Source organism: Protomyctophum bolini (assembly GCF_963924005.1).
Source record: "Protomyctophum bolini genome assembly, chromosome: 23".
NCBI classification, from domain to species: Eukaryota; Metazoa; Chordata; class Actinopteri; order Myctophiformes; family Myctophidae; genus Protomyctophum; species Protomyctophum bolini.
This window is the reverse complement of record NC_137884.1, coordinates 25,511,863-25,531,834: the sequence shown is the minus strand read 5'-3', so window position 1 is coordinate 25,531,834 and position 19,972 is coordinate 25,511,863. Positions and strand designations below refer to the sequence as shown.

The following is a 19,972-nucleotide window of genomic DNA, read 5'->3' as shown; positions in this document are numbered from 1 at the left end:
CTGACAATTCTGTCAACAAATATAAAAAATGTCAGGGAGGGACTAGTGGAGAAGAGATCCAGAAGAACTAAATGTTAGGGACAAGATGACAAGTCATTTTATGCTCGGTTCCACTCTGAAAATAGCTGTCTACTTGAAGATCTGCTCCCTCTCTCTCTCTCTCTCTTGGTGGTTTGTGGTTCTTCTTCCAAATGCCGGAAGAGAAACCGTGAGGTTCCCGGTTCGATCCCTGTGGGCTCCCCCAGAGTGTTAGTGTGGAAGTAACCTTGAGCAAGACTCTGAACCCCATCGGTGTGTGAATGTAATGCACCATCTATGTAAAGGTGTCTACAGTTGATTTAGTCGACTAAAATGTATTTTGGCGGGCCTGGATGCCGTCGAAAGGCCTAATTTTACACTTGCTGAAAAAAGCAGATTTACAAGCTTTACAGATTTACAGCGAGACGCGTTGTGAGCTTGTAGATTTGCTCTTTTCAGCATGCAACCAAGTGTAAAATGACTTATAGTGGATCTCTTGTCCATATAGTCCCTTCCTAACATTTTAGTCTAGTTTGTATTTGTTGACGAAATTGTTTTAGTCATCATAGCTTAGTTTTCATTTAGTTTTCCTCAGTGGAAAAAGGTAGTCAACGAACATTTTTCGCCGTGGTTTTAGTCGACAAAATCAACTCAATCAATGTGTGTGTGTGTGTGTGTAAGGAAAGGTAAAGGTACTATGTTTACCCAGGGTAACTGTACTAAGCTCAAGAACTTGTTTACAGCCAGGCCCTGCTCATAGAACATTTCATGGTAGAGGTTCAATGCCTTGTCCAAGGGCACTTCAGCGGTGGTATAATTTTAACGTGCCGGTCCGGGGATACGAACTAGCGACCTTCCGATATCAAGACCGCTCCACAAACCGTTCGGCCACCGCTGCCCGTGTGTGTGTATTATATGTATATAAATGCACCATTTAGCAGCACATGTTTTATTATGTTCAGGTATGTGCAAAAAGTTTGCTTCATTCAAAACAGAAAAAGCTGTAATAACTGAACAGGCAACAACAACAACAACCCTTGTACAACGAAGGTAAGCAAAAATAACTGGATCCGTTTGTACACAATTCATTTACAAAATATAATAAAACTTTGTATAGAAAAAAAAAGGCATATATCCATTGTGTTCTTTAAAGACGGGGGTGGAACGGCTATTTGGAGCATTCCGTCTTGTAGTTTCACTCTCAAACGGATAAGAAGCAATCAGAAGAACCTTGGCATCCTTCCAGGCTATGGGACGTTTCTCTGCTACGTGCGCGACGTGCGAGCGCACACGCAGCAGATTGATTGGAAACAAAGTCACAGAGAGACAGGGTAGCAAAGCTCAAGGCTTCATTCTAACCTAGAATGTTTTCAGATACATATAAATCTTATACAAACGGAGTAGTTCTGTAATCAGAACCATCTGTGTTTGGAGGACGACCCAGCGATGGGAATCAAACAGGTGAATTTAATCAAGATTCATTAATATGCATGTGAGCCTAATTGACACGTCATCACGCAGCACGTTTTAGTTCAGAGGAAGTCATTCAAATTAGATTTTTATTTTCCTTTTGATGTAAAAAATATATCAAAAGGATATATCTGTGCACGTAGCAGAGAAACGTCCCATAGCCTGGAGGCATGCAATGTTCTGATTGGATGAAAAAAAAAAAGTTAAACTACAAAATATATAATATAAAAATACACAAAAATGAAAATCTTCCCTTGTTTTGCATCCATTGTTAGGTATGCCCATATGATGACCACGGATAAGTGTGAAAAATGTATTTTTCATTTCAGTAGGTCTTTTTCCCTCCCGTGGTCTTTGCTGGTAATCATTTTCTCCTCCTCGCATCACGTTCTGCATTATTTCCTGGGAACAGCGCATTGCACCGTGCGTTTACATTCACTCGTTGCATTATCCGTTTCTTGTATTGAAACATAGGGGGCGAGTATCGTCTCTCGCTCGACGGCGCGCCACAAAAAACGGTCCGTTTCACACTGAGGTAGAAGTTTAGTTTTGTTGTTCGTCGTTTTGTATTTGGGTCAAAAAGAAGCTCGCTTATTTTCTTTCGCGGGGCACCGTACCGTACGTACCTCGATTCAGAGCGTTCTTTTCACCAACCTGTAAAAAAAAAATCATAGAACATTCTGCGTTGCTCCGTCCCGCGCACGCCGTGTCCTAGAATCGGAAAATCCCCAACGCGACAATCCGTTCAGTCTCCGGTGTAGAGCAGTGTTGTCCAATAGGAAAGGAACGCATCGTGTGGGGCATTTCCACCGGCTCCTATACAGCCTTGGGGAAAGCAGGTTTGTTTTCACGAGGTCTCTCCCGGTGAGAACCCCCCCCACCCCGAAACCGACCGAATGGGTAGCGATCAGCAACAAAAAACAACCTGTGGACGTCTTTATTGGCAGCCGACCGAGTTCTCGACTATGTGCTCGTTAGCGCTGCCGCCGCCGCCGCCGCCGCGGTGCACATGCTCAGTCCTGCCGCCGTGAAGCGGCCGCTGGTAAAAGTCGGTTTCTGTTGGTCTGGAGGAGTCGCTGGTGTGAACGCCACCGCCACCGCCACCGCCAACGCCACCGCCACCGCCACCGTCCTCCTCCTGGTCAGAGTCCGTGTCCAGCGCCGTTGATGCGTACCAGGTCTTCTCGCGGAGGGTCATACCACTGTGCACGGCCAGGAGGGGGGCAGGGGGCCCCCCGCTGTTTAGGGCCAGGGGGCACCCCGGGGGCCCCCCAATGTGCAGGGCCAGTGGGGACCCCGGGGGGCCCCCACTGTGTAGGGCCAGTGGGGACCCCGGGGGGCCCCCACTGTGTAGGGCCAGTGGGGACCCCGGGGGGCCCCCACTGTGTAGGGCCAGTGGGGACCCCGGGGGGCCCCCACTGTGTAGGGCCAGGGGGGACCCCGGGGGGCCCCCACTGTGTAGGGCCAGTGGGGAGCCGGCGTTGACCTCGTGGGGAGGAGGACGCCTCCAGGGAGCTTTACCAAATGTTCCTGAAGGAAGACGATAAAAAGAAAATCCTTAACCCATTCTGACCTGAGATCAGATTCATACGAGGTTTCCACTGGACACACACACTGGTCTGATTAACCCATTCTGACCTGAGATCAGATTATAAAAATGTCAGTCGTTCTTCGAATTTTTCAAAAATAGCAGACCTACAAGCTCGTATCGCGCCACTTGGTGGCGCGATATGAGCTTGTAGATCTGCTATTTTTCAATAGCTAAAGCATGACATGATGCTAACACCAAAACGGGTTCCCGGTCAGAATGGGTTAAGTTTAGAACCGGCACTCATCCATCCACTTTCAACCGCTTATCCGTAGTCGGGTTGCGGGGGCAACAGCTCCACCAGAGAGCTCCAGACTTCCCTCTCCAGAGCAACATTAGTATAGCTTCCTCCTGGGGGATCCCGAGACGTTCCCGACTGTGTTGGAGATACAGTATAAAATAAACCCTCCAACTCGTCCTTGGTTTGCGGTGCGTCTGGCGGTGAGGGACGTTAGACTGAATGGCGGGAGTTTTAACCGTTTAGTTTAAGGATACATTAAAAACATGCCAGGATATCGCGCTGTCCGTTCAACCCTTATTTTGAAGATCCCAAACTCCGCGACCGGATGTTGTGTCAGTGTTGTGTGTGTGTGTGTGTGTGTGTGTGTGTGTGTTGTCTCGCAGCAGTGGCCGGCGCCATTGCTGCGACCGCCAGTCTCCGTGCAATAAGCGCAGTTTTGACCAGAAATGGCGCCTGGGAGGCGGATTTGGAGACTAAATCGACGGAAAGTGTGCGTGCGCAACTGAGATGGCGCAGCCCAGGGTCTAAGCTAACAACAGATTGCCACCCGAAGCCAAAGTGAGTAGCCTTTCCACTAGATCGGACCGAACACATTTATACAACTGAATAAACGTAGATACGTGTTTTGGCAGCGTCGCTTGCCGACAAATAACGCAGACTACGTTTTTTTTTTTTTTGCGGGGAAAAGGTTTAACACCTACCCATGAAGGTAGCGGAGGGGGACACCCGGTCGCCACGATGAGGTCGTCCGCAGTCGATCGCGCCTCGCTCGTCCGCCGCGGGCGAGGGTCTGTCGCCGAGAGGGAGCTGCGTCAGGGCGCTGGACGGCCCGTGGTCAAAGGGGTCCTCCAGGGCCAGGGACCCCCCACTGCAGCACAGGGACCCCCCACTGCAGCACAGGGAACCCTCGCTACAGGCCAGGGACCCCTCGCTACAGGCCAGGGACCCCTCGCTACAGGCCAGGGACCCCCCGCTACAGGCCAGGGACCCCCCGCTACACGCCAGGGACCCCCCGCTACACGCCAGGGACCCCCCGCTACAGGCCAGGGACCCCCTGCTGCACGCCATATAGTAGTCCCTCCTCCTGGTCAGGCTGCTGCTGTGGGAGTCGATGCACTGATCCATGATGGAACGGCCTAGAAATGGAAGGCAAATATACTGAATATTTACCACTTAACACTTAGGATGTAAAAATACTGTATGTATTGTCTTTTAGTCTGTAGTTGCTGAACATTAACTACATTAATTATATATAAATATGTATTGTCTCTAGTCTGTAGTTGCTGAACATTACTACATTAATTATATATAAATATGTATTGTCTCTAGTCTGTAGTTGATGAACATTACTACATTAATTATATATAAATATGTATTGTCTTTTAGTCTGTAGTTGCTGAACATTAACTACATTAATTATATATAAATATGTATTGTCTTTAGTCTGTAGTTGCTGAACATTACTACATTAATTATATATAAATATGTATTGTCTTTAGTCTGTAGTTGCTGAACATTACTACATTAATTATATATAAATATGTATTGTCTCTAGTCTGTAGTTACTGAACATTAACTACATTAATTACATATAAATATGTATTGTCTTTAGTCTGTAGTGGCTGAACATTAACTACATTAATTATATATAAATATGTATTGTCTCTAGTCTGTAGTTGCTGAATATTACTGCATTAATTACATATAAATATGTATTGTCTTTAGTCTGTAGTTGCTGAACATTAACTACATTAATTATATATAAATATGTATTGTCTCTAGTCTGTAGTTGCTGAACATTAACTACATTAATTATATATAAATATGTATTGTCTTTAGTCTGTAGTTACTGAACATTAACTACATTAATTATATATAAATATGTATTGTCTCTAGTCTGTAGTTGCTGAACATTAACTACATTAATTATATATAAATATGTATTGTCTTTAGTCTGTAGTTGCTGAACATTAACTACATTAATTATATATAAATATGTATTGTCTTTAGTCTGTAGTTGCTGAACATTAACTACATTAATTATATATAAATATGTATTGTCTTTAGTCTGTAGTTGCTGAACATTAACTACATTAATTATATATAAATATGTATTGTCTCTAGTCTGTAGTTGCTGAACATTAACTACGTTCAAAATGTGTCACCTGGAGCCATAACTACTGTGTCTTTAAACAGACAACATCAAAGTGCTTTAAAGACTTAAACCTCTTTAAGTCTCTTGTAGCAAAAACACAAGAGTAACTAAAATGAACTGGACAGACAACTAGTCATGGTGTTTCTGAACTGGACAGACAACTAGTCATGGTGTTTCTGAACTGGACAGACAACTAGTCATGGTGTTTCTGAACTGGACAGACAACTAGTCATGGTGTTTCTGAACTGGACAGACAACTAGTCATGGTGTTTCTGAACTGGACAGACAACTAGTCATGGTGTTTCTGAACTGGACAGACAACTAGTCATGGTGTTTCTGACGTTTCAGGTCACTGCAACCCCACTGAGCCAATGAACCCATTTAGACCTGAGGCCGATTCTAAGAAAAAAAAGGCTTCTAAATCCTAACAGTTTTCTGAAAAACCGTATGTTTCTATGTCAGTGGTGGTCAACCATTTTCATGAGTTAAAACGTTCGCTCTGAAAGACTATAATATATTCAAAGATTTGCGCCACAGTTTCACAATAAAACAAATAGCTCATACAGGCTCGTAGCGCGGCACTAGATCTGCTATTTTTTTTCCCAACAGCTGAAAGTAAAACATAATGCTTAAGTTAAAACACCAAAAGGGGTTCCCTTCCCTCACGTCCCGGTTGGGTTTTAAGTGAAATGAAGTGTGCAGACCTGTGAAGCTGCCGGGAGGCTCTGCCTCTGAGGCGCACATGTTGTCCGTACGCAGCAGGGAGCCGAAGGGTCCTTGGTAGTGGCAGATCAGGGGGTCCATCGACGCCTCCAGGTCCGATTCACTCCCCGTGTCCAACTGGCACAGACCTGTGAGGAGGAAAACCAGGTTTCTGTCAGGACAGGACAGGGGTGGGCAACTTTGACAATAGAGAGAGCCACTATAGTTCCACACTCACTCCAGAGGATCTCTATAGTTCCACACTCACTCCAGAGGGCCACTATAGTTCCACACTCACTCCAGAGGGCCACTATAGTTCCACACTCACTCCAGAGGGCCACTATAGTTCCACACTCACTCCAGAGAGCCACTATAGTTCCACACTCACTCCAGAGGATCTCTATAGTTCCACACTCACTCCAGAGGGCCACTATAGTTCCACACTCACTCCAGAGGATCTCTATAGTTCCACACTCACTCCAGAGGGCCACTATAGTTCCACACTCACTCCAGAGGGCGACTATAGTTCCACACTCACTCCAGAGGGAGGGCCACTATAGTTCCACATTCACTCCATAGGGCCACTATAGTTCCACACTCACTCCAGAGGGCCGGTATAGTTCCACACTCACTCCAGAGGGCCACTATAGTTCCACACTCACTCCAGAGGGCCACTATAGTTCCACACTCACTCCAGAGGGCCACTATAGTTCCACACTCACTCCAGAGGGCCACTATAGTTCCACACTCACTCCAGAGGGCCGGTATAGTTCCACACTCACTCCAGAGGGCCGGTATAGTTCCACACTCACTCCAGAGGGCCGGTATAGTTCCACACTCACTCCAGAGGGCCACTATAGTTCCACACTCACTCCAGAGGGCCGGTATAGTTCCACACTCACTCCAGAGGGCCACTATAGTTCCACACTCACTCCAGAGGGCCACTATAGTTCCACACTCACTCCAGAGGGCCGGTATAGTTCCACACTCACTCCAGAGGGCCACCGGAGGTATGATTACTTCTCAAAAAAACACAATCTTTTGTTAGAATTGGAACCGCCGCTCCCAGCCTGTAGAGCGGTGCGCTCTGTTATGTTCCGTCTTTTGATTCATCATTATTTAATAGGACGGAGACCTCCGTCTTGGGCGGCCGGAGTGGTAACGCACAACACCCTCTCGTGTAATATTATATCATACAGGCTGTGCAGGTAGACCACTAAAATCTGATGATATTTAGTTGACTAAAGTCTGATGAAATGTAGTCCCTGGGGGGGATTGTGGGTTTATAACGCACCGCTCGTCACGTCCCGGGGCTGCAGGTAGAGGGCGCTGATGGACGACGACATGTAGTGATGGATGCTGCTCGTCTCCGAGGGAAGGTAGCCGTCCTGGCGCTCAGCCAGCGTTCCCTGAGACGACAGGAAGCTGGGAATGTCTAGCGGGAGGTTGGTCTCATCTGGAAACACAACAAACATGAGATGAGGAATGTCTAGCGGGAGGTTGGTCTCATCTGGAAACACAACAAACATGAGATGAGGAATTTCTAGCGGGAGGTTGGTCTCATCTGGAAACACAACAAACATGAGATGAGGAATGTCTAGCGGGAGGTTGGTCTCATCTGGAAACACAACAAACATGAGATGAGGAATGTCTAGCGGGAGGTTGGTCTCATCTGGAAACACAACAAACATAAGATGAGGAATGTCTCCCGACCAGGGGGTATGAGTACAGAGACTCAACTTGACTCCCCAAGTAGAGCGCGCCTTCACCTAGAACGCTTTTGTTGTTCTACTTTCACTTTAAGGCACAACAACAAGAGCTGCTCTTCTTTGCTCATGTTGCACACCTACTACCGCCCCCCTATGCGGGGCGTCCAAAGAGTTATGTGTACGCTAAAAGCGGTTGTTTTTCTCACCGGTGTTGGCGACGCTGCAGTCCTCGCTGCGTCTCCGTGTGTGGTAAATGATGACCACCCACACCAGCGAGGTTCCCACCACGCAACAGACCACCGCGATGACCACCATGCCCACCGTGGACCAGCCGTCTGACGAGGAGGAGGAGGAGGAGGGGACCCCCGAAGACCCCCCACCGCCGCCGCCGCCGGCACCCTGCCAATGTTACACACAATGTTACGTAACGATGACCACCATGCCCACCGTGGACCAGCCGTCTGACGAGGAGGAGGAGGAGGGGACCCCCGAAGACCCCCCACCGCCGCCGCCGCCGGCACCCTGCCAATGTTACACACAATGTTACGTAACGATGACCACCATGCCCACCATGGACCAGCCGTCTGACGAGGAGGAGGAGGAGGGGACCCCCGAAGACCCCCCCCCCACACACACCGCCGCGGGCAACCTGCCAATGTTACAATGTTAGAGAACATGCAGTTCCATTTGGCAGTACCTGTGTTTTGGTATTGACAGTAATTAGCCCACGGACCTAACCTGACGCTGCCAGATCCAAAAAGCTTGCTACACAAATGTGTTTCACAGCTTATTTGGATCTGGGATCTCGGGAGCCAATTCGATGACGTAACCTTTTTTTCAAGATACTTGGTAGATGATTGGATGGGACCGTCTGTCTATCACCGTGTGGGCGTGCAAACACAACCAATCATATTGACGTGTCTGTATAGCTTCACATCCGGTTTCGCACATATCCCGCCCTTAGCTCACGCTGATTGGTTCGGTACGAAGCAGATCTGACTCAGGGCTCAACTCCGTCAGAGATCCCAGATGAGTGTTGTGTTGGGGAATATGTTTCCCCAATACCGCCCTCATCTGGCAGCGTCAGGTTACCACGGACCACCCTTTGGAAAGATATGCCAGGGACCCCCATGAGAGAAGTTCTTTTTTTTTACCCCCAGTTTGACATGCATTAGTCTACGAACGTCCCATTTAATGGCATTTCTATCTCTGGGACCCCCAGAGAACGTGTCCTTACGAGAGAGGAGGAGGAGGAGGAGGAGGAGTCGAGACAGTTGGCGTTGGGCAGCACGGTGAGCCTGACGTGCCCGCGCTCCGTGCCGAGCGCGTTGGACATCTGGCAGGTGTAGGTGCCGGCGTCGCTCTCCGCCGCCTCCACCACGATCAGCAGCTGGTTGGCCGCGGCGAAGAAGTGCCTCTCGGTGGCCAGCAGGGGGCCGTGGTCCTTGGTCCAGTCCAGGCGTGGCGGGGGGCTGCCGCGCGCGATGCACTGCAGCACCGCCGTCTCGCCGCGCGCCACCGTGCGGTCCGCCAGGGGGCGCAGGAAGGAGGGGGTCTCTGTGGGGTGGGGGGTGGGGGGGGACAGACGGAGTATGGTTAACACTTCAATTGACCAAAACGGAGATCACCGTCTTTTAAAAGGGGTGTTTCACTTTAAAAAATCATCGTCTACTTCACTGGCTTATATGTGAACAGTACACACCCCCGGACACTATTTAAGTTGTTCGATTCAGGTTACACTGCGTAAAAAGAGGAGTCAACGCGCGGTGCAGTTGTGTTCTCACCTAGGACGGATAGCGTAGCGTTAGCCGCTACGCTCCCGGCCGTGTTCTGCGCGGTGCAGCTGTGTTCTCACCTAGGACGGTTAGCGTAGCGTTAGCCGCTACGCTGCCGGCCGTGTTCTGCGCGGTGCAGTTGTGTTCTCACCTAGGACGGTTAGCGTAGCGTTAGCCGCTACGCTGCCGGCCGTGTTCTGCGCGGTGCAGCTGTGTTCTCACCTAGGACGGTTAGCGTAGCGTTAGCTGCTACGCTCCCGGCCGTGTTCTGCGCGGTGCAGCTGTAGACGCCCGTGTCCTCGGCCGTCACGTCCACGATGAAGAACACGTCGTCCTCGGGCATGACGTGCATGCGGCGCTCCCGCGCGGCGGGGAAGTCCGTGCCGCCGTCCTTCTGCCAGGCGATCTGAGGGGACGGGTGGCCCCGCGCCGCACACTCCAGCCTGGCGGTGGCGCCAGAGCGCACGCTCAGGTCCGTGGGAGTCTTGGTGAAGGACGGCAGGACTGCGGGAATAAAAGATAAAATAATAAAAACACACAAGGAGATAAAACAATATGTGTTGATTTTGACGGCAAATTTATGTTTAGTTTCAGTCATAGTCCATTGAATAAAATTCACTTTAGTGATATTTTAGTCACCATTTTAAATGGTTAGGGTACAGCCATCACAGAGAGATTTAAACAAGTGATTAGATTAGCTGGTAGAGGCTAGAGCAGACAGACAGACAGACAGACAGACAGACAGACAGACAGACAGACAGACAGACAGACAGACAGACAGACAGACAGACAGACAGACAGACAGACAGACAGACAGACAGACAGACAGACAGACGTACTGTTGACGGTGAGCTTGGCCTTGGTGGAGTAGGAGGATCCAAAGTGGTTGGAGATCACACACTGGTATCTGCCCTCGCTGGAGAACTCCACGTGTCGGAGCTGGAGGGTGGTGGTGTACTCCGTCAGCCCCGCCTCCACTCCGGGGCCCCCCTGGGCCCCCAACAGGGGGTGGGCCTGGTCAAGGACCTCCCCTCCGGGCCCCAAGTGGGCCTGGTTGTGGGGCTGCTCTTCAGTCTCCAAGTGGGCCTGGCTGTGGGGCTGCTCTTCAGTCTCCAAGTGGGCCTGGCTGTGGGGATCCCGTCCGGTCCCCAGCTGGGTCCCCAAGTGGGCCCCCTGGTCGAGGACCTCCTGGGCCCCCCGCCGCCGCAGCAGGGGGGGGTGGGCCCCCTGGTGGAGGACCTCCCCTCCTCCACCGCCTCCGGCCCTGAGGTGGGCCTCGTTGTGCACCTCTGCGTCGTCCAGCGCCTCGTTGTCCTTCTTCCAGGCGAAGGTCATGGGCGAGTCGCTGGAGCTGGCGGCCGTGCAGACCAGGGTGACGTTGGTGCCGCGGACCGCCGCCTGGCTCTGAGGCTGCAGCGTGATCTGAGGCTGGGGGAAGTCGTCTGGAAGGACATATATATATATATATACGGTTCAGGTTCATTCATTTGTTTGTTTGTCCCCCGTGGGGCGATTTGGTTTACACAGCAAGGCATAAACACAGGCAGGTAACATGACACACAAAAACACAGTAAAAAAGGCACATAGTACACATAGAACAGTAAACAGGATGGCAGTTCGAGGTATCAGTGTAACATTATAATTCATAACATTTTCAGAACAGTTGCATAAATAATTCATACAAGCGAGTCAGGTGACAAGTTACCTCCTCCTCCTCTTATCGGCATTTAGAGCCTGGATAGCTACAGGCACGAAGGAGAACTTATACCCTGTTGCTTTTGGGCCCCTGGAACCTTTAGGCGAAGGCCAGAAGGAAGCAGCTCGAACTCAGAGCTGAGGGGATGGGAGTTGCCCGTACAAATGGACGTGGCTTTAATCTTAAGCACCTGCTTTTTAGAAATTAGGGGGTCCCAGAGATAGAAATGCCATTAAATGGGGGCCCGTAGACTAATGCATGTCAAACTGGGGGTCCTTGAAATTAAACAGGTTGAGAACCTCTGCTCTAGAACACACGAGGCATGCGTCCCATGAAATGGAATGTAAGGTGAAAAATCAGACCTGTCTGAAGTGAGTGGTGCTGTACTGTACTGTACTGTACTGTACTGTACTGTCTGTCTGTGTTTTCTTCTGTGCAACAGTGACACTTGGCGGTGAACGAACGCTATAAAGGTATTTTCGTGCTCGGACACAGCCAGGGACCCAGTGACAGACCCAGGGACACACATAGCTGTCTATAGGAGTGTATTGCACCACTCAAAAAGCACCAGTGAATTATATCGCTAGTTCCCAGTGCCACCACACGCGTTCACTTTAAAAGAAGGGTTTTACACACACACACGCACACACACACACACACACACACACACACACACGCACACACACACACACACACACACACACACACACACACACACACACACACACACACACACACACACACACACACACACACACACACACACACACACACACACACACACACACACACACACACACACACACACACACACACACACACACACACACACACACACACACACACACACACACACACACACACACACACACACACACACACACACACACACACAGTTCATAAATGGAAAACCTGCCACGGATAAATGGAGGAATGGCTGTGTTTTAACAAGGAAAGCAGTATAAGGCTAGTGTGAAATGGAATGTGTGTGTGCGTGCGTGCGTGCGTGCGTGCGTGTGTGCGTGTGTGCGTGTGTGCGTGCGTGTGTGCGGACGGCTCACCACACACAAACTCCTCTGGGCCGACATGGAACACACTCTTGCCCTTCAGCGCGGGGGGGTGGGCACAGCTGGCGTTGACGAGGGGCAGGAAGGCCTGCTCCGATGCCCACACGGGCATCCACTTGATCTGACAGTCACACAGCAGACTGGAGGTGGTCAGGACGCTGCATGGGAGGACAGGGGTGGTTTAGTTTTAGTCATAGTTTTAGTCACACAGCAGACTGGAGGTGGTCAGGACGCTGCATGGGAGGACAGGGGTGGTTTAGTTTTAGTCATAGTTTTAGTCACACAGCAGACTGGAGGTGGTCAGGACGCTGCATGGGAGGACAGGGGTGGTTTAGTTTTAGTCACACAGCAGACTGGAGGTGGTCAGGACGCTGCATGGGAGGACAGGGGTGGTTTAGTTTTAGTCATAGTTTTAGTCACACAGCAGACTGGAGGTGGTCAGGACGCTGCATGGGAGGACAGGGGTGGTTTAGTTTTAGTCATAGTTTTAGTCACACAGCAGACTGGAGGTGGTCAGGACGCTGCATGGGAGGACAGGGGTGGTTTAGTTTTAGTCATAGTTTTAGTCACACAGCAGACTGGAGGTGGTCAGGACGCTGCATGGGAGGACAGGGGTGGTTTAGTTTTAGTCACACAGCAGACTGGAGGTGGTCAGGACGCTGCATGGGAGGACAGGGGTGGTTTAGTTTTAGTCACACAGCAGACTGGAGGTGGTCAGGACGCTGCATGGGAGGACAGCGGTGGTTTTAGTCATAGTTGAGTCATAGTCGAGTACACAAATGTACTCAAGGTGCCAAAGAAAAAAACCGAAAAGTTAAATTTTGTTCCGTTTCATGTTTTAGTATAACTTGATATACGTATAGGTTCTCTGTATTGTCCCCAGGTCAAATAAACATATTACCGTACGTGGAGTACTGAGTATACAAATGTAGAAGGTTTCAGGATGGTGACTTACAACTAGTTTAGTTCAAAGTTTAGTTTAGTTTAAAGTTGACTTACAGCTCCTCCAGCTTCTTCATCTGGGAGAAGGAGTTCCCCTGGACAGACATGATGGCATTGTGACTCAAATCACTGAGGGGAGAGAGAGAGAGAGAGAGAGAGAGAGAGAGAGAGAGGTTAGATTAAATATCTGGGAGAAGGAATCCCCCACGATTTCTCATTTACGATTTCTCATTTACGATTTCTCTCATTTCTCATTTTACGATTTCTCATTTACGATTTCTCTCATTTCTCATTTTACGATTTCTCATTTACGATTTCTCATTTACGATTTCTCATTTACGAATTCTCATTTCATGTGAGGGTCACTTACAGGTGCTCCAGGGTCAAGGGTACTTACAGGTGCTCCAGTGTGTCCAGACCGGAGAAGGACTTCTTGGTGACGGAACGGATCTGATTCCCCTGCAGAAACCTGGGAACGGACAGTGCTTATGTTAGCATTATGTTAGCATTATGTTACAGGGAACGGACAGTGCTTATGTTAGCATTATGTTACAGGGAACGGACAGAGTGCTTATGTTAGCATTATGTTACAGGGAACGGACAGAGTGCTTATGTTAGCATTATGTTACAGGGAACGGACAGAGTGTTTATGTTAGCATTATGTTACAGGGAACGGACAGAGTGTTTATGTTAGCATTATGTTACAGGGAACGGACAGAGTGCTTATGTTAGCATTATGTTACAGGGAACGGACAGAGTGTTTATGTTAGCATTATGTTGGTCATGAGACAAAAATCTAATGACATTTAGTCAACTAAAATAGGTGACTAAAAAGTGACTAAAACCAAATTAAAACTATTCAAGAGACTATAAAATGACTAAAACTAAGATCTAAATGTTGCCGTCAGAAGGATGAGGCCTCACAGTCTCCGGAGCTTGTCCAGAGCAGAGAAGGGTCCGTTCATGTCCTCGATGGTCCAGCTGATCTCGTTATTCTGCAGATCCCTTTTCCCAACAGAAACAAAACACAGACCGACCGCGTCGTTAACAAAACATCCACACCCAGAAAACAGCTGCGTCTGCGATGTTAATAAAAACTGTGGTGTGGTTTCGCATTTCGTGTGAAGCGGGGGGAGTGGGGGGGTGACTAATTTCTCCTTTTCTCTCTCTCTTACGATTTCTCATTTACGATTTATCTTTTACGATGACTCATTTTACGATTTCTCATTTTACGATTTCTCATTTTACGATTTCTCATTTTACGATTTCTCATTTACGATTTCTCATTTTACGATTTCTCATTTTACGATTTCTCATTTCTCATTTACGATTTCTCATTGTACGATTTCTCATTTTACGATTTCTCATTTACGATTTCTCATTTTACGATTTCTCATTGTACGATTTCTCATTTTACGATTTCTCATTTTACGATTTCTCATTTCTCATTTACGATTTATCTTTTACGATTACTCATTTTACGATTTCTCATTTTACGATTACTCATTTTACGATTTCTCATTTACGATTTCTCATTTACGATTTCTCATTTTACGATTTCTCATTTCTCATTTACGATTTCTCATTTTACGATTTCTCATTGTACGATTTCTCATTTTACGATTTCTCATTTACGATTTCTCATTTTACGATTTCTCATTTACGATTTCTCATTTTACGATTTCTCATTTTACGATTTCTCATTTACGATTTCTCTTTTTCGCATTTCGTGTGAAGCGGGGGGGAGTGGGGGGGTGACTAAATTCTCCTTTTCTCTTTTTTCTTTCTTCCTTTTTCCCCTTTTTTGAGGGACTCTGCACGTCTGTAATAGTTGTTTTTTTGAGGGACTCTGCACGTCTGTAATAGTTGTTTTTTTGAGGGACTCTGCACGTCTGTAATAGTTGTTTTTTTGAGGGACTCTGCACGTCTGTAATAGTTGTTCTTTTTGAGGGACTCTGCACGTCTGTAATAGTTGTTTTTTTGAGGGACTCTGCACGTCTGTAATAGTTGTTCTTTGAGGGACTCTGCACGTCTGTAATAGTTGTTTTTTTGAGGGACTCTGCACGTCTGTAATAGTTGTTCTTTGAGGGACTCTGCACGTCTGTAATAGTTGTTCTTTGAGGGACTCTGCACGTCTGTAATAGTTGTTTTTTTGAGGGACTCTGCACGTCTGTAATAGTTGTTCTTTGAGGGACTCTGCACGTCTGTAATAGTTGTTTTTTTGAGGGACTATGCACGTCTGTAATAGTTGTTTTTTTGAGGGACTCTGCACGTCTGTAATAGTTGTTCTTTGAGGGACTCTGCACGTCTGTAATAGTTGTTTTTTTGAGGGACTCTGCACGTCTGTAATAGTTGTTCTTTGAGGGACTCTGCACGTCTGTAATAGTTGTTTTTTTGAGGGACTCTGCACGTCTGTAATAGTTGTTTTTTTGAGGGACTCTGCACGTCTGTAATAGTTGTTCTTTGAGGGACTCTGCACGTCTGTAATAGTTGTTTTTTTGAGGGACTCTGCACGTCTGTAATAGTTGTTTTTTTGAGGGACTCTGCACGTCTGTAATAGTTGTTCTTTGAGGGACTCTGCACGTCTGTAATAGTTGTTTTTTTCTACTTCCTGTTATGACCTCATCTGAGAGAGTATATCATAAACACATGGTCTAATTGGTGCATTCTATCCGTCAAAGCAGCCATCAGCCAATACATTTCCTCCGTCTAGAGGTCAGGTTAGGTTCGTATTATATTGTGGTCACTTAATAAAGGTATGTTTCAGATTACACACACATGTATGCATAGAGGCGTTACCTTTAATCCACCAGACACTGAACCATATCTTTATTACGTCACCATCGAGAGCCAGCATGTGAAAATAATAGCGAGGCGATCTCATAGCGATATCAAACGCCTTCAGACGGGTACACTCGTCCTCCGCCGCCTCGCGTTATCAATTCATCAATCAGGACGAGTATTCATTCCCGTTGACGGCACCAAGTGTGTTAATGTCCGTGACTCACAGCGTGTGGAGGTTGGCGAGGCCTCGTAGCGCTCCGTCAGTGTGTTAATGTCTGTGACTCACAGCGTGTGGAGGTTGGCGAGGCCTCGTAGCGCTCCGTCAGTGTGTCAATGTCTGTGACTCACAGCGTGTGGAGGTTGGCGAGGCCTCGTAGCGCTCCGTCAGTGTGTTAATGTCTGTGACTCACAGCGTGTGGAGGTTGGCGAGGCCTCGTAGCGCTCCGTCAGTGTGTTAATGTCTGTGACTCACAGCGTGTGGAAGTTGGCGAGGCCTCGTAGCGCTCCGTCAGTGTGTTAATGTCTGTGACTCACAGCGTGTGGAGGTTGGCGAGGCCTCGTAGCGCTCCGTCAGTGTGTTAATGTCTGTGACTCACAGCGTGTGGAGGTTGGCGAGGCCTCGTAGCGCTCCGTCAGTGTGTTAATGTCTGTGACTCACAGCGTGTGGAGGTTGGCGAGGCCTCGTAGCGCTCCGTCAGTGTGTTAATGTCTGTGACTCACAGCGTGTGGAGGTTGGCGAGGCCTCGTAACGCTCCGTCAGTGTGTTAATGTCTGTGACTCACAGCGTGTGGAGGTTGGCGAGGCCTCGTAGCGCTCCGTCAGTGTGTTAATGTCTGTGACTCACAGCGTGTGGAGGTTGGCGAGGCCTCGTAGCGCTCCGTCAGTGTGTTAATGTCTGTGACTCACAGCGTGTGGAGGTTGGCGAGGCCTCGTAGCGCTCCGTCAGTGTGTTAATGTCTGTGACTCACAGCGTGTGGAGGTTGGCGAGGCCTCGTAGCGCTCCGTCAGTGTGTTAATGTCTGTGACTCACAGCGTGTGGAGGTTGGTGAGGCCTCGGAACGCTCCGTCCGCGATGAAGCTAACGCGGTTGTTAGCTACGTGAAGCTCGTCCAGAACGCCCAGACCCAGGAAGATGTTCTCCTCCAGTCTGGAGAGGTGGTTGGAGGACAGATCCCTACAGGAGACAGAGACACAGACAGAGAGGTGGTTGGAGGACAGATCCCTACAGGAGACAGAGACACAGACAGAGAGGTGGTTGGAGGACAGATCCCTACAGGAGACACAGAGAGACAGACAGAGAGGTCGTTGGAGGACAGATCCCTACAGGAGACAGAAACACAGACAGAGAGGTGGTTGGAGGACAGATCTCTACAGGAGACAGAGACACAGACAGAGAGGTGGTTGGAGGACAGATCTCTACAGGAGACAGAAACACAGACAGAGAGGTGGTTGGAGGACAGATCTCTACAGGAGACAGAAACACAGACAGAGAGGTGGTTGGAGGACAGATCTCTACAGGAGAGACAGAGAGAGAGAGAGAGAGACACTCACAGCTCACTGAGTTTCTGGCAGCACTCCCAGGCGTCAGGTCGGATGCGTGCGATACCGTTGTTGGCAAGGTGGAGGCGCTGCAGCGTCAGCAGGCCGTACAGACATCCTTTACTGACCTCTGTCACGTTGTTGTGGTCCAGCTGTCTGGAGAGAGAGAGAGAGAGAGAGAGAGAGAGAGACATAGAGACAGAGAGAGAGAGCCTTTACTACAAGCTCAGAGTGCCGTGCTATACGAGCTTGTAGATCTGCTATTTTTGAAAAGTCGTAAAACTGTGGTGCAAATATTTAAGTGTAAGACATCTTTTTTTGAGGTTTGGGTTGTGTAGTTACCTTGCTGGACAAGAAATGTGGACAAGAAATAAAAAAATAATTGCTCCAGTGATTAGAAATTGATAATTCAGAAGGAACGTACAGGGTCTCCATGGTGCCCAGGCCCCAGAAGGCTCCGTCCATCAGGCGGTTGAGGCCGTTCCTCTGCATCTTCAGCGAGCGCAGCGCGCGGAGGCCGTGGAACGTCAGTCCCTCCACCCGGCGGACCCGGTTCCTGCTCAGGTCCCTGAGAGAGAGAGACACACACAACACATCAGAGCGTCAAGACCTCCCCCCTGAGACACACACACACACACACACACACACACACACCAGAGCGTCAAGACCTCCCCCCTGAGACACACACACACACACACCAGAGCGTCAAGACCTCCCCCCTGACACACACACACACACACACACACACATCAGACGGTCAAGACCTCCCCCCTGAGACACACACACACACACACACACACACACACACACACACACACACACACACACACCAGAGCGTCAAGAACTCCCCCCTGAGACACACACACACACACACACACACACACACACATCAGACGGTCAAGACCTCCCCCCTGAGACACACACACACACACACACACACACAACACATCAGAGCGTCAAGACCTCCCCCCTGAGAGACACACACACACACACAACACATCAGAGCGTCAAGACCTCCACCCAGAGAGACACACACACACACACACACATCAGAGCTTCAAAACCAAATGTAGAAAGAAAAGGTGGGTGTAGCTGGGTGGTAGGGGGTGTAGGTGGGTGTAGGTGTGTGGTAGGGGGTGTAGGTGGGTGCTAGGGGGTGTAGATGTGTGGTAGGGGGTGTAGGTGGGTGCTAGGGGGTGTAGCTGGGTGGTAGGGGGTGTAGATGTGTGGTAGGGGGTGTAGGTGGGTGCTAGGGGGTGTAGGTGTGTGGTAGGGGGTGTAGATGGGTGGTAGGGGGTGTAGATGTGTGGTAGGGGGTGTAGATGTGTGGTAGGGGGTGTAGATGTGTGGTAGGGGGTGTAGATGGGTGCTAGGGGGTGTAGATGTGTGGTAGGGGGTGTAGATGTGTGGTAGGGGGTGTAGGTGTGTGGTAGGGGGTGTAGATGTGTGGTAGGGGGTGTGGATGTGTGGTAGGGGGTGTAGATGTGTGGTAGGGGGTGTAGGTGGGTGCTAGGGGGTGTAGGTGTGTGGTAGGGGGTGTAGATGTGTGGTAGGGGGTGTAGATGTGTGGTAGGGGGTGTGGATGTGTGGTAGGGGGTGTAGGTGTGTGGTAGGGGGTGTAGATGTGTGGTAGGGGGTGTAGGTGCTATACGGACAGCGTCTGCAGGGCGTTCAGGGTGAAGATCTTAGCGGGGAGGGCAGACAGTCGGTTCCGGTCCAGCCGGAGCACCTCCAGACTGGAGGACAGGTTGACGAAGCATCCGGGCTCCAGAGACGACACGCGGTTGTTGTTGAGGAAGCTGGACGGAGGAGGGAGGACGAGAAGAACCACTTTACAAAAAAACTCATTCAGCCAGGCCAGCAGGGGGCGCCGATAGTTCAGCAACCAACACCGCTCAGCGTTCACCACCGTTCTATTTGGCTGTAGAAGGAGACGGCCTCCTCCTCCTCTATCGACAACAACGATGGCGAAGGTGGCAGCGTCGATCAGATTAATCACCAGCTAAGAGTCTTTAGAAGCGTTCATATTAGATGTGCGGTCACGGGGGAAGAGCTATTGAGCCACTGAACACGTTTAGTCGCTTTATTTATCCAGCGCCATTTGAAATGGAATACTCTTAACCCATTCTGAACGGGAAACCATTTTGGTGTCGTGCTTTAGCTATTGAAAAATAGCAGATCTACAAGCTATCTACTATTTTTGAAAAATCGAAGAACGACTGACATCCACAACCTTGCTCTTTTTCCAATGCATCGAGGCTGAAGGGGAAGCAATGGAACACGGAG

General features: G+C 49.1%; 1 protein-coding gene across 1 annotated transcript in view; it reads right to left on the bottom strand.

The window, feature by feature from the left end:
- Positions 1 to 957: 957 nt before the first annotated feature.
- Positions 958 to 19,972, bottom strand: part of lrig3 (leucine-rich repeats and immunoglobulin-like domains 3) — a 46,675-nt gene continuing 27,660 nt past the window's right edge. The window contains exons 5-20 of the mRNA XM_080757351.1: positions 19,342 to 19,485; positions 18,111 to 18,254; positions 17,699 to 17,842; positions 17,178 to 17,321; positions 14,288 to 14,368; positions 13,761 to 13,832; positions 13,421 to 13,492; positions 12,416 to 12,579; positions 10,498 to 11,100; positions 9,881 to 10,162; positions 9,121 to 9,440; positions 8,090 to 8,282; positions 7,469 to 7,630; positions 6,177 to 6,323; positions 4,019 to 4,453; positions 958 to 3,018 (exon numbers count right to left, since the gene is read on the bottom strand). Of these exons, the coding sequence (XP_080613477.1) occupies positions 2,426 to 3,018; positions 4,019 to 4,453; positions 6,177 to 6,323; positions 7,469 to 7,630; positions 8,090 to 8,282; positions 9,121 to 9,440; positions 9,881 to 10,162; positions 10,498 to 11,100; positions 12,416 to 12,579; positions 13,421 to 13,492; positions 13,761 to 13,832; positions 14,288 to 14,368; positions 17,178 to 17,321; positions 17,699 to 17,842; positions 18,111 to 18,254; positions 19,342 to 19,485 (3,700 nt within the window). The 3' untranslated portion in view covers positions 958 to 2,425. The remainder of the gene's footprint in view (positions 3,019 to 4,018; positions 4,454 to 6,176; positions 6,324 to 7,468; positions 7,631 to 8,089; positions 8,283 to 9,120; positions 9,441 to 9,880; positions 10,163 to 10,497; positions 11,101 to 12,415; positions 12,580 to 13,420; positions 13,493 to 13,760; positions 13,833 to 14,287; positions 14,369 to 17,177; positions 17,322 to 17,698; positions 17,843 to 18,110; positions 18,255 to 19,341; positions 19,486 to 19,972) is intronic.